Source organism: Lycorma delicatula, chromosome 2 (assembly GCF_047948215.1).
Source record: "Lycorma delicatula isolate Av1 chromosome 2, ASM4794821v1, whole genome shotgun sequence".
NCBI classification, from domain to species: domain Eukaryota; kingdom Metazoa; phylum Arthropoda; class Insecta; order Hemiptera; family Fulgoridae; genus Lycorma; species Lycorma delicatula.
In genome coordinates this window covers 221,695,760-221,710,983 of record NC_134456.1, presented here as the reverse complement: position 1 = coordinate 221,710,983, position 15,224 = coordinate 221,695,760, and the positions used below count along the sequence as shown (strand labels likewise).

Below are 15,224 nucleotides of genomic sequence, written 5' to 3'. Positions count from 1 at the left end.
TTAATAAAAACTTACAAATACAATAAATAAATAACATCAATAGGTCATTTGTAGTACTTTTTCATTTTGAAGAACTATTCATCCACAAAGAACATAGAACTCGCTAAATAAATTCAACATGTACACAAAGCTCTATCATTCTTTGACATATCACTATTACAAAAAAAAACACTACAAGAAACATTACATTAAAAGTGAAGAATGTCACACTATTAGAAATCACAATGAAATTACTAATCTAAACAGAAACCATAAAGAGTAAAATAATTTCACCGACAATAAATATACATTATCGACTGAACAAACATTTTTACAGACAAAAAATACATGTATACTACTAAAAAAATATTTTTGACTAGAATCGTATTAGGTGACATCACATCCATACATAACGGGAAAAAAGATAGTGCCATAAATTTCTCTGCAGAATTAGTGTTCGCTGCTGAATGTGGACAGGACAAAACACATCTTCTTCTAAAGCACATCATTTTATTTATTTATATATATAACAGGGTCATTCACGGGAACCGGATGTTTCTGAAGTGGGTTGTACTCGGGCGTTCGTGGTGGGAGGGGCACGTGGCTGGTGTCTGATGTTTCCTTTGTTCATAGCATTTACATTTTAGTCGTTGAGATGGAGCCGTGGACGCTAGACCAACGCCTGTACACGTATGACAGTTTTGTGCGAAATGACGAATCCGTAACTGCTGTTCAGTTTAATAGCCATCGTAATGCAAGTGTCCCTTCTCGTAAAACAATTTTGCGACGGGTAAACAACCTTCACACAAGCGGTTAAATATTGAAGAAAAAACCACCTGGTCCCCGACGAACTGCTAGCACTCCGGAGAACATCGAACGAGTAAGGAAAGCCACTGTCAGAAGCCCACGCCGCTCTATTCAGAGGCATTCAGCAGCGCTTCAAATGAGCACAAGTACGGTAAGACGAATTCTGCATACAGACCTGCATTTCCATCCTTACAAGATAGCCGTCGTGCGGCAATTAGACGAGCAAGATTTCATGCAGCTATTACAATTTTGTAGACAAATGCTTACCGTTTTTGAAGAAAATTAAAATTTGTTATTGTTAATGAGTGACGAAGCCCATTTTCAAATGAATGGCTTCGTCAACAAACAGAATTGCCGGTATTGGGCAGAAAGAAACCCACATCGGCTTCACAAGAGACCACTTCATAGCCCAAAGGTGACTGTCTGGTGTGCAATAGGAAAGGTCGGTCTTATTGGACCATATTTTTTTTGAAGAAAATGACACTGCCGTAACTGTAACACAGCTGATCGTTACATTGCGATGTTGAATACGTTTTTCATCCCTGAGTTACGAAACCGGGGAATCGATTTTCAAAATGTGTTATTCCAGCAGGATGGAGCTACCGTGAGGGCAACGACGGCTGTTCTCCGTAACTTGTTTCCGGGACGGATCGTTTCCAGATTCGGCGACATTCCTTGGCCCTCTCGGTCCCACGAATTGAGTGGTTGTGATTTTTTTCTGTGGGGATTTCTGAAATCGCGTGTACGGAAATAAACATCGTACATTGGAGGACCTAAAGATCGCAATTCGTCATCACGTCACCCAGATTGATGCAGACATGCTGCAAAGAATTGAGGCCAGTTACCGTGAAAGGCTACAATGTATTGTCCAAAATGGACATCACTTGCCGGACATAATTTTTCGTTCACGAGTAAGTAACAAATGCTTTGATTTAACAAGTGTTTCAGTACCGATAAAACTTTTTTAAAGTAAATATTCAATTTTTTATGATTATTTTTAAAACATCCGGTTCCCGTGAATGACCCTGAATATATATATATAAATAAGCATTTACAATATTTTTTAAAAATATATTTAAAATACATTAAAATAAATACATTTAAAACATAAATCTGTTAATATTATACTTTTATCCACAAAATAAATATTCATACAGAATTACCAACTTGAAATTTTTTCAAAATCAGAAACTTTTAAACAATAATAAAAAAAAGGTTAAGTAGTTTAGTATTAGCCTCAGCTCTAGCTAGTATCAACGACTTTCATAACAATCTGTTTTGTTTTTTTTTTGGTGTTTGTTATTAAATAATAACAAATTAAAAAAAGTAATAATTATAAATATATATATATAAGGGTTTACGGATGAAGAAAAGAAAGCAAGATCTGAACGGATGAAGAAATACTGGGCAGCTCGAAAGAGTAAAATAACACGCTTTTCTCAGAAAAGATCCAACTAAAATTGACTTAAGTGGTCCCATGTTGGCCGTAAAAGCATAATAATAATAATATATATATATATGTTATTACAAATATAAGTAATTTCATAAATTTTTAATGATAAATAAACAAATCTTTCTTCTGATCGATCAGTGATTGTTTAACACTGATTATGAACATCACCAATCTATGTACAGTGAAAAAAACAAAACATTGTTAATATCTATGTGCAGTAACCCATCAATTAATGTTAAATTTAATATGTAACTATAAATACTCTCGTACTTGCAGCATAAATATTTAATTTATTAAATGTCTAAGTACAAGAATGATGATAGATGAAATGAAGAATCAGAACGGTAATGGACAGGGCAGCCCAACATTTTGTGATATGCTAGCCTACTAGTACTAGGGATTTCAATGATGATAGAATATAAGGGACAAGAATTGTTCTATAAGATACTTTATTGACATTAACCGGTTATTTCTTTTTATTTTATTAATAAAATAAAAACAGTCTTTACTGCTTTATTACTTTATTTGTAAAAATAAATATAAATAAAAATATACCTCTTCTACCTGTTACCTTGATGTTTGATAGCTATTTTTAATATTCATTATACAGCAGGGTATGTATATTATACGCTAATAAAAATAACTATGTCATTCGTTTAATATTTAATTCTATAATGTGTATCATTAAAGCAAAATATACAATATTTAAAAAAAATTATACATCCGATAAAAACAGTCAGAATTTTAGTATTGGCATATAGATTTAGTATATACAAACAGTATCTACAAAGATTTCCTATAGATTAAATTATTTTCAGTTGTTTGCAGACTAATTCACTTTTTTTTAAATTTCGATACAGTTTTGCATCAATTTTACGATAAAAATTTTTTTCTAAAGTTTCATCATCAGTTAACCCATATTTTTCTGCTATCTGATGTGCTAGTCGTAAAATGATTTCTAAGTTTATTAGATGCTTCTGAATCAGATATATGATTTAAAAGCATCTGTTGATTTGCAACTTCAATAGGAAAGGGTGTCTTAATTAACAAAAACTGATTTAGCTTAATATTTTGTCATATTTTTACAAATCTAAATAAAAACTGAACACAACAGAAATTAGGATACAATATGAATGAAATGTTTACATTTTATTTCAGTACACGATAAATAGATCGAGTTTATTTCTTATGGTAATCGATAAAACATTTTGGTTGAAGACCACCTGTACTCTTATTACATGAAAATACTGTTGTACTTTTACATTACGGGCAGCAGATTCTTCTATTATTTACATTTTTTCAGGAAGATGCTTGTCAAAAGAGTTTCACTGAGTTGTTACGGTTTAAAAACCCGTTAACCATCCAAGTCTCTGCATTTGTGGAATAGAAATTTCCTCCGTGTTATTTGCCTTTGATGATAATGCGATAACTACAAATCGTCAAAATTTGAGTCGCTCGACTTGTTCTTTGTAGACTTATTGATGAAGCTTCCGCAAATTTTCTAAAGCTAGATCAAGAAAGTATGAAAACAAAAGCCAACACCATTTTTTCCCTTTCACTGTTATTCAATAGTTGCTGACACCATTGTCCAGTGAATCAACCTCACCCGTATAGAGATTGTATTGCTTGATGAGATCAGGCTATTGGATTGAAAGTTTTATTTTTTTCACCTTAGAATACCTTTCGACATTATTCAGAACTTTAAGGACTAAAACTTTGTAATTAAAGTAACAGTAGAGTTGTTTCATTTTGTAATAAAAATTGAATCGGAGGTATCAAATTGATAATTGTATGTCTCACAAGATTCCTTACACAAAGAACGAGAATCTTCAAAAGGGCAGTTTTGAATTTTATTTTCATTAACCCTTCAAGTTGCAAATGAGCCTTCCTTCTTCAGTAAACTTAACAATTTATATGAACTAAAAAATCTATCAAAATAAATGCTGTACTTCTAGGGGATTATCTACAATGCACAATAAATTTTCAGCAACTGAAGCACCTAATCGAAGGTTAGAATCTACTTCTGATTTGTTTCCTTGATAAAGAGAAAAAGGTATTTATGAAGATAAAAAAACGTTATAGCCAAAGCACACAGATTTTCCTTTCATAAACATTTTACAAAAATGGCGACCAAAGTACGGTATCATCTGTTCATCTATTGAAAGCTAGTGAACAAAAACACTATATTTGCCAAAGTTTTTATTTAGAAGATCATTATAAAGCGGCACTGTGCTTATGTGATAAATAAATATATCAATAAAAATGAGACATTCTGAATATTCATTGCTGCTGAAGTTGTGAAAATACAACATTAACTTTTTTCTGTCTAGATATAGACATGATAAATAACTGACGATAAGATAAATTTACATAGAAAAACTATTTTTGAGGACATAGTAATCAGTTAAAATAGCATTGTACATCAGAGTTTATTATTATAGAAATTACATAGTCATCTCAGAGGAAGCAAAAAATGATTAAATTTAATTAGCAATAACATAAAATACTTGTTACCACCAAAAATGTTTTTGCTATTATTTAATAATATGGATGATTGTTATTAAAACGGGCTACTTAAAAACAGTAAACGAACATTATTTCATATAATAACAACGCAAAACAAATTACAATGCATTATTGCAACTTCAGCAGTATATGGGTTAAATTAGATCTGAGGTGGGTACTTGCTTTAGTTAGATAGGGTGGCCGTACAATATATATGCTCACTCTTGGTGTTATTATGCAACATAGTTAAAATATCTAAGGTTGCAGTCAGTATTTTGTTCTATCTTAATAGGGCCACTGCATCATTTCATGATTTTTAAATTCTGTTAAATCTTCCAATTGAAGATTACAGTACTAATGTAATGTAATATAATGTATCATCAATCCATAAAATATATCACATATTCACCAATAAACATTAGTTTCCATTATAAAATTACGCTGTCAAATATATTTAAAATTCTAACTTGAATTTATGAAAACAATGAAGTATATAAAAAAAATGAATTCTTCTACTAACAAGAGTTGTAATAAAATTCAATTATTTACGAAAAATTTAAGCAAAATATAATTATAAAGTTTAATAAAATGTTTTCAAAAATGGCAAAAAAAGTTGTTTTTCTCCTTCAGAGACTGTTTATAATGTTCCTAATGTTGCAGATCTAATTACCAAATTGTTATTTCACTCTTAACTTTCTTTCGTGTGATCATTTCTTTATATACAGATATTGCTAAATGCAGCAGATGATTTAATGAATTTAACAAGTAAGTTATTCAGATCTAAAATAACTGAATTTAATAAATTAATTTTGGTCCTTTGGATAGAAGAATCAGATTCAAGACTGATCAAACATGTATGTACATTAAAAAAATAAAATACGTATTCGCTTTAAAGATAAAAACATAAATAATCTTTTAATTTATAATAAACTCCAGGTATCTGAAAGTTTTGGTAACAGTTTACAGTTTCCCTTGCAATTACCTGACTGATAGCTTTTGATTTTTAATTATTTGTAATGATGTGTGCCTTACTGACACTAAGTATCGTAATGTCTTCTTTAAAAAGACTCGTCCGAGACAACATTGTTTTAAGATTTCTGAAACATTTCTCTATAATGATATTCCACCAGTAGTTATGAGTTATCAACCTCTATATATGCATTTTTCGAAAATTTATTAATTCTTTTTTTCTGTTTATAGATCTTAACTAGGAAATAATAATCAATTGTCAATTCCTTTAAATTAAGCGGTAAAGTTACTATATCCTTCTCAGTTTCAATTAAATAGGAGGCGGTAACAGTACTAACAGTACTAACTTCTTTTTAATATTTGGCCACCCTGTTTTTAATGCTTAATATCAGGTCATTATTGGCGCTAAATAATAAACAGCATGTAATCATAAAGTTTTCCTTTTATAAAGTATTTAAAATAAATTTACCGACGTGTAGTTATCACCATTTAAAGCACTATCAAACAGTAGTGCCCTGACAACCAGCTAGGTGCTCACACCATAATAAGTAACTTTGATCAGATATAATTTGAAGTCACTTTTGCTATTACCATCTGTAGATATATACAAAAAAGTATTTTTAATTGCATTATTGTTACAGTCTCTACCTTTAAAAGCTATTTTGCTAATGATTGTGGTCATTTTACTCTAATATTTTTTTACCTTGTTGGTGGGAAACATATTACAAGATAGTGAAATTGCATGATCTAAATATTCTATAGAAAACTTCAATAAAATAATATAAATATTTTTTTATTTATTTTAACAAAACTAAAATGAAGTAAAGTAACACTCTGCCTTTATAACATTATCTTCTTTTAGATTATTAAAATTTAGTTTTTTTTTTAAAGGCGTAAAACAGTATATTTATGTTTTTCAGTTCCTAGCTGTGTAATAATACCACTTTTCCACCACAGAAATTAAAAAATAATAAATAAATAATAATGACAAGGAGTACAAAATGCTGAAGAATTATTTTTTCCTGATTCAATAACAACAAGAAACTTTTTTCAATAAAAGTTTTTTGAATTTATAATTATATTTTCTTTTAAGAATAAAACACTTCAAATAATAATGTATAATATATATGGTTTTTCTAAAATCAATTCTTTTAAGAATCATATTCCTCTGTACAAATATATAAATTATATTTATTTGATCATGTACAGAATAATAAATAAAGTAGGATGATACTTATTCCATTATGCACACAAAAGCGCTTTCATGAATTTCTCACATCATCAGTTGCATTAAATTTACTTTTACAACTTATTCAGATCAAACTAAATATTAAAATTTAAATTAAAAACTATTTTTATATTATATTTAAAATTAAAAAATTTATAATTTAAATTTTTTTTTAAATTTTAAATATAATATAAAAATAACTTTAATTTTAATATGTAATTTGATTTAAATAATTTGTAAAAGTAATTTAACGCAACTGATTATGCGAGAAATTCATGAAAGCGCTTTTGCATGCATAATGCAATAAGATAAGTGTCATCCTACTTTATTTATTATTCTCTACTTAGGTTGAACAAATCACACACTAATATTACAAAACCGTTCTGTAAAACACCTTTTAAAATAAGGCAATCTAAAGAATAAAAGAGAATTATTTTTATTACAACACTTCTAATACTTTATCGTTAAAGTAAACTTTAACGATAAAGAAATCCATTCCAACATCTTTGCAGTAAAAGATATGAAGGAAAGGGATAAAAGACTGGTTATCCTTGAAAAATGTAAAAAGAAAGATGATATAATACACCATTGACAACACAGTCGATCAAAGGTTCTTCAGCTTATGAAGCAGTTGAAATTAATGTAAATCAGTGATATGACTCGTTGGTGCCACTCACCTTCTTTTCAGTAACTGGCCCTTACTTTTGATATGTACCTTGTAATTTAAAAAAAAAAAACTGAGAGAAATCCTTTCAAAATCACAAAACCAAAAAGGACATGCAACATTTGGGGGTCTCTTTTATAAGTAAAGAAATTTAGGAAGTCTGCATTTGCTATTTAACAATAACATTTTCACACGTTACATCAATAAATTTCCACACCGGTGTTCCATTACATTGAAGTATTTAATGTAATAAATTATCTCACTTACTTATACTTTCTCACTTACTGGTATTCGCACTTAACATACAAATCAAAATAAAAAAAACCGAATGAGAGAAAATGTTGTAATAAAGTAGATCGATAAACATTATTATAAAAATAGCAGCACTTGTTTTCTTTTTTAAGAGAATACTGAATTATTTTCCAAATCACAGGAAAGATACAGAAGATCAAATGACATACTAACAAAATACACAATATACCAAATACATTATCATTAAGGAGTATACAAATTAAGCAGACTAAATTTTAGACTGGAAAGCCTAGATGTACATTCACCAGCACATTTTTTTAAAAAATTGGTACAAGCACTGTACATAATAACAGAATTAAATCTGACAAATCACCTCATAGAAACTGGATACACTCAAGGATACTAAATTTCACACACCGCAAAAAATTGTGAACTCAACACGCTTGGACAATATGAAATTTAAAAGCACACTAAATTTTATGTAAACAATATATTAAATGAACAAACAAAATAAGATAAAATATATCTGACCACTTCCCAAATGATTTCTGTAAAAATTTTAGTTTGAGTTCAATTAACAACACCACCCACCACCAACAACAGCATATATTTTAAGCAGCTACATTATAGTTCTGAAAGCACATTCTATATGTACTACAGGAAGTTGGAGGTTTTAAAGTTTGCTTCATAAAATTGAGTTTTATGATATTTTACTTTTATTATGTACATTTATTTAATGGTTATTGGCTGATAGGCTCATTTTACCATTCCAAAGCTAGCTTCCATCTAGTCTAATAATTTTTTTAATCACTGAAAACAATATACTACAGTAACCGGTAAGGACTATTTCTTTCTTCATTAGAAATGCACATTACTAACCGATACGATCTAACTAACTGATTACTGTATTTGCCCAGTAACTTTATACATTGCCAAATTAATGAGTCTCCACTGCGTTCTATGAAACAAATATAACTAACTTATCAATAAAGGACATATTTGTGAATGTTACATACTTGACTAATTCAGAAGATACTAATGGACCTCTCCAACCTATCATTAGGGAAGAGTTTTTTCTTTCACAGTATTTAACAACTTTTTCAGAAGGAGAACATGTTGGGCATTGCTTTTTTAAATAGACGTTTTCTGAAGTCAGCTTAGATTTCTGAAAAAAATTCAAATATTATATAGTACTGTTACAAAGTATGGTAAAAATCATATAGAAAAAAGCTTACACAGTTGTAGGACTTTCCTGGAACGTGGCTTTACCCATATGATGGGAAAGTCCCAACTGTGGGTTGTTTCTGATGCACAGCTTACACACACAACTTAATTTAAAATACTTATCGTCTTATTTAAATATAATACTTTTTCATTTATTTAATTTAATGATTCTACCTAAGCACACATGGATGTCATATTTAATCTGCATGGGTATGGCGGTATTAGTAGCAACGATTGGCACTAACTAAACTAAAGTAATTTTATAATTTGCATAAAACAAATTTCACTTGTACGGTCAGCAGACTGGTGTAGCTGCGAGGCTTAATGCACCAGGTACCAAATCAACTGAGACCCGGCCAGACAAAGTTATTTTTTTAACTCTAAATATTATTCATTTATTTAATTCTATCATTCACCTGTGATGTCACAACATAGCAGTAGTTTAGAGCATTTTTTGGGTTGAGGGTGGAATTTTGCATAATTTTTTTTGCAAATATTGTTATTTTTTAATTGTTAACAAATGCGCCTAAGAAAAATATGACCTTAATTAGGTGAAATCTCTAAATATTGAGGATGACCTTGCTCTACAACCTCATCCCCTTGACCTTTTAAGTTGAAAATTATATTTAAACAATTACAAATTAAATATTTTTTTAAATTTCAACATCGCATGTAAGCAATAAAAAAATGTTCCTTTCAAATCTGCAAACAGAATGTACAAGATCATGTAACACGTACATTGACCGACACAAAAACCCAAATGTATAAATGTATACAAATTAAACTGAGTAATTTCACTAAATACTGAAATGAGCTGACCAGATGTATACTCATCCATGTATACAAACAACATATTTAAGCATACACGCAACAAAATCAACCTTTACAAATCACCTCGTAAAAAACAAGGTACATGCAAAAATATTAATTGGATGAAAATTTTACTTAACCATGATCTCGATACACTTAAACCAAAATTTTCTCATAAATAAAATTTCCAATCTAAATCTAACAAAACCCCCATAATAAATGAATTAAAACATATATCAAACAAACTTTTGATCAAACACAAGTGTTTTGCCACAGCTTTAAGATGGTTAATATTGCAAAAAGATTTTTGGAAATATATTTTCTACATATATGTATTTTTAAAATTGTTACCGTTTGAGAATGTATAAACAAAAAATCAAAATGTAATGTGTATTCCTGATAATTAAGTCGACATTTTATTTACATTTATGAAATTTTAAATTAAAAAAATCTTAAAAATTGGAAAAAGATATTTAATTTTAATTACACAATGTAAATAATCTCGTTTTAACACATTCTGTGCTGCATAGCAATTATATTTTGAACACCAGTCTAATAAAATAAGAAAGATTTTCATAATGATATTGAATGATGGGAGTACTTAAAAATTATGCAATATTTTTGTTGCATAACTTAGTCCTAAAATTATTATTTAAAGGGTTATTTTCTTTGGGTCCATCTGAATAAAGAATTCCTTAAAATACTTCCATTATTAAGAAAAATAGTAACCTTTGATTATTATTAAGATGACTGACTGTTTCTAATTCACTTGACTGTGCCACTATGATTTAAAAAAATTTTTAATTATGTTATTTTATGATTGGTATTCTTGTTTTTTAAACTTAATAATCTTTCTTTGCTGTTATTCATTTAAATGCAATAATTTTAATGTTATTCAATTTTTTTTTTTTATAAAATTTATAATATAATGTGTATTTTTTAAATAATTTTATTACAGACCATTCTGAATATTTTAAGGGCACTTCTGTTTGCAATTTATTTTATCACATTTTTTATAAATTCTTTATTCATATATTTCTGTATATGGAAGAGCCCTAAAAGCACATATTCAAAATACTGGGACAATGACAAAAACAACATATTAAATTAATAAAATAAATTAGATATATGTTTTATCTGTGTATGAAATGGGTTTTCTAATCAGTTCAAAACAAATGCCATCTGCAAAACTATTGTTAATCAAAATGTTTAGAGTCTTAGAATTAAATTTTGTGGTTTATTAGTTAATTTTTTAAATTATTAGATATAAAACATTTATGAAAAGGCAAAAATATTGTAAAATGTATTTATAATAATACTGGTTACAACTACTTGAAACAACATATTTCTTTAATTATGATTTTAAATCTGTTTTAACAGAAAAAAAAATCTATAAAAAAAAATACTTTTTAACTGTTAATGACAAACCTTTTTTTTATCTCTGGTATAGAAAGAAAAAACTGTTGTAAAAAGGTAATTGTAAAACATAGCTTCTAAAAGAATAACTCATTTAACTTACAATAATTAGTAGCAGAAATAATTGTAGGAGTTCAGCATACAGTTCAGAATTTATGATGAAGACACATAGCATGTTCAACAGAGATGAAATCTGTCTACATTTCTCGCTCATTATTATTACTAAAAATTAGCAAAATAAATTTCTGTAATCAGGATTAATAAGGAAACCAAATGTACAAATAAGACTAATTAATCACAGTATACATGTACGTAGGATTGGCAATATTTTACTCATTACAAAAATATTAATGGAATAATATTTATTTAATAAAAATGTTTTTATTAAAATTTGTGCAAAGAAAAAGGAAAGGATACAGTTCAGTAAAAGATTACCCTTCAGAATGTCTTTGAAGTAAATGAATTTATCGATTTTGAAGATCACCTGTTAATATATAATTTTCAGAAACAAATGACTTACCTCTAAATGATTCTGATAGTCCTCTAGTTTATTGAAAACCTCATCTGGATCTATTCCACCGACAATAATAAAATGGACATTTTCCCAAACAAAATATTTACTATGGAATTTTTTTATCTGAAACAAACCAATTCTAAGAAAATTATATTTTGTGGTAAAGTTTTTCTAATTCATCATACTAACCTACAATTCTAACCTACAACTCCTTTTCAAAATAAATAATTGATAATAGTTAATTTAAAATAAGTTTTCCATTGCTTTATTTTTATTTATAAACTATACTACATATATAATAAGATTCTATGTAATCTATACATTATATAAAGAGGAAGACGGCTTTTGTTTGTTCGGGATAAATAAAAAACTACTCTATTCAATCGCAACCTAATTTTACCCATGTTTCTTGGCATACATGAGAAGTTTATAGAAATATTTCATCGTGAAAAATCTCAAAATAATATACATATATATGTAGTAGTGGAGATTGCCAGTTGAAGCACTAACTTTAATGAATTGAATTGATAAACTATGATTCTCCATTACTCTGTGAGCTGGGTTTGAACTGAAAGATTCAAATCAATGTAATGAATAATATTCGCACAATAAGAGAATTAAATTTTCGTTAAATAAAATATTAAATAAATTATGTTTAACAATAATGGACTTCCCGTCGGGATTGCGTGCGACTACAGTGGTGAGGCATGCAAGCACCTTGTGGAAGACTAGACTTTGTGTGTATAATCTCCATATGAACATCCAAAAACCAGATTCTACATTTGTTGAAATTCCGAGCAAGTTTCAAGGGTTTAAAAAGGATTTTTTTTAATTTTTTGAAACCCTCCTATTTTTTAATTTTACGGTAACAAATGAACAAATCAAACTAATTTTTAGCGAGTGCAATCTTCATGTCATTAAACCAATTTATAGATTTTTGAATTTCAATCTTGAAAGGGAGTGATGAAAGGTAAAAAAAAAATGTTGAACAATGATTGTAAATTTTTCCAATCCCATCTATACTAAACAAGATATTGCACTACCACTGTTACTGTATATGTGACTGGCTATAAATAGGCAATATGGTAACCGGCTATTGGTAACTGGAGTTACCTCCAGTTACTTGACTAAAAAACATAAAATAAAAGTCTTGACCATTACAGGAAATGCAAGTAACCATATAGCACAGGCAAAGCTGCAACGGGGTGTTAGTATACTTATAAATAAAAAAGTAAAGAAAAAAATTAAACAATCTGTGTTTACTAAAATTACATTGTGAATGAGATAAATTTTATAAAAAGATTATGCTCAAAGATATTAACAAAAATTTAACTTAAAATCTAAGATGGCCTTTTCAGTTGCTATACAGTCATCATCAGTAGAAGAATTTCCAATTTGATGAACTTTCAGACAGTTATGAAGATGACACTTTTATAAAAGCAGCAACAGATAGCAGCACGTTTTTAGATAAAAATAGATATAATCATAATAAATATAAATAATTTAATTCAAATCCACTCAGTAATGTAAAATTGGCTGGTCAGATTACATAGTATAAATTTTCTATTTATTTTATTTTTAAATTTAATTAAACATTTTTTAATTATGACATCATATTTATATATTCGTAGTTATTTTATTTAATTGACTACTTCATTTTTGTATATATGATTAAATTTTTATGTTTTAATTTTAATTTAAAAATTTTTAAGTTTGATATTTATTTTTATATAAATATATCTTATATACAACTGATGATGCAGGATCCTACGAAAGTGCTTTTGGATATAAAAAAAATAAGGTAAGTGTCATTTCATTTACCTTGTAATTCTGTACTGGGTTGTTCAAGTTGGTTTTTGATTATAAAAATACAATATACATATATATATTATATACATTATTATACTATATTATATATAATATTATTATACTGAAGTTAATCTTTTTAAAATTCATATTATACCTTTGTACTGTTAAATTATATTTTAAATTCTATCGATATAAACCACTCAGTACAGAACATTGAGATGAGAAATATCTCACCTTAATTTTATCTTGAAAGTACTTTCATGGGATCCCACATCCTTATGATTGCATGATCCCACAAAACTTTCATGATAAAATTAAGGTAAGACATATCTTATCTCAACATTCTGTACCGGATGGTTTATGTTAATAGTTAACATGTTTTAATATTTTGTAGAGCTGGGTAATCCTTCCCTATTATTTTATTAATGGGAGGGATTGATTACCTTTTTGATCCATTTAAGGTTCACGCTATCTTTATCTTTCTTAAGGTAAAATAATTATCTAGCCGACCTGTGTAAGGCACATATTAGATCATGATGGGAAATGTGAAATGGAGGTTTCAATGGTTAACATTTTTTAAACCTGAATTTATACTATCTATTAGAAATGCTTAAAATGACAACAGTTTGATTCTTTTACTTTTATTTTAAAACACTGCTAAAAATACTCATATTATACAGTGTTTTGTAATACTACTTACAAACTAGCAGACCCGGCAATGCTTCGCTATTGCTAGATTTGAGTATAAATACAGATTAAATGAACACAATTGAAAGTTTGCTAAAACATTAACAAAATGAACAAAACGGAACTTTAAAAAATTTAACCTTTCCCTTTTACCCTTTTCCCTATTTAAATTTGACCATATTATCTTTCCATATTTCCCCATTAATTCCCCCTTTTCCTCTCCCATTCCCTTTCTGTTCACCACTCCTCTTTCCCTTGTTTTCCTTCCCCGTCCTCTTTCCTTTTTCTTTTTTATCCTTTCCTCTTTCTATTTCCTTTTCCTGTTTTTTCCCTTTTCCTCATTTTCCCCTATTTTATTTTTTCCATTTTCCCCTTCTTCCCTTTTTAGCTTTTTCAATTTTTCCCATTTCTGATTTTTCCCTATTTATGTATGAAGAAAATGTAAATAGAACAATCAATTTTAGAAAATAATAATGTAATAAGACTACAAAACCCTATGTAAAAATTCATACTAAAATGGTTTCATAAAACAAGAACATAATATATGATAAACAGGTTTTTCAAATAAGTAGACACAGATGGTAAAAATAAACCACTACAAATAAAGAAATTAGCTTAATTAAATATATGGGATAATTAAAAAAAAAAAATGTATTAAAGAAATTGCAGCTTTCACAGTTCACAGATTTCTCAGAGGATGAAACCCAATCCTTCAAAATTTATTATTTATTGACTTTTTCTTCCTTCTGAATAGACTGTACTTATTTATTGCTTTGCACTATTTTCCTCAGGCGTTCTTACAACTGATATATATAAAGCACAGAAGGCACAACAAGCACTATTCAGGGTTGATTTTAATAAAGTAATAATGTCTATTATTCAACCAGTTGTTGTAATAAACAGATTG

At 28.2% G+C, this 15,224-nt stretch overlaps 1 protein-coding gene across 1 annotated transcript in view; it reads right to left on the bottom strand.

Annotated features, from left to right (window-relative positions):
- LOC142319672 (uncharacterized) overlaps nucleotides 1-15,224 on the bottom strand; it is a 138,869-nt gene that overhangs the window by 83,551 nt on the left and 40,094 nt on the right. The window contains exons 7-8 of the mRNA XM_075357221.1: nucleotides 11,828-11,944; nucleotides 8,874-9,022 (exon numbers count right to left, since the gene is read on the bottom strand). Coding sequence (XP_075213336.1) covers nucleotides 8,874-9,022; nucleotides 11,828-11,944 — 266 coding nt within the window. The remainder of the gene's footprint in view (nucleotides 1-8,873; nucleotides 9,023-11,827; nucleotides 11,945-15,224) is intronic.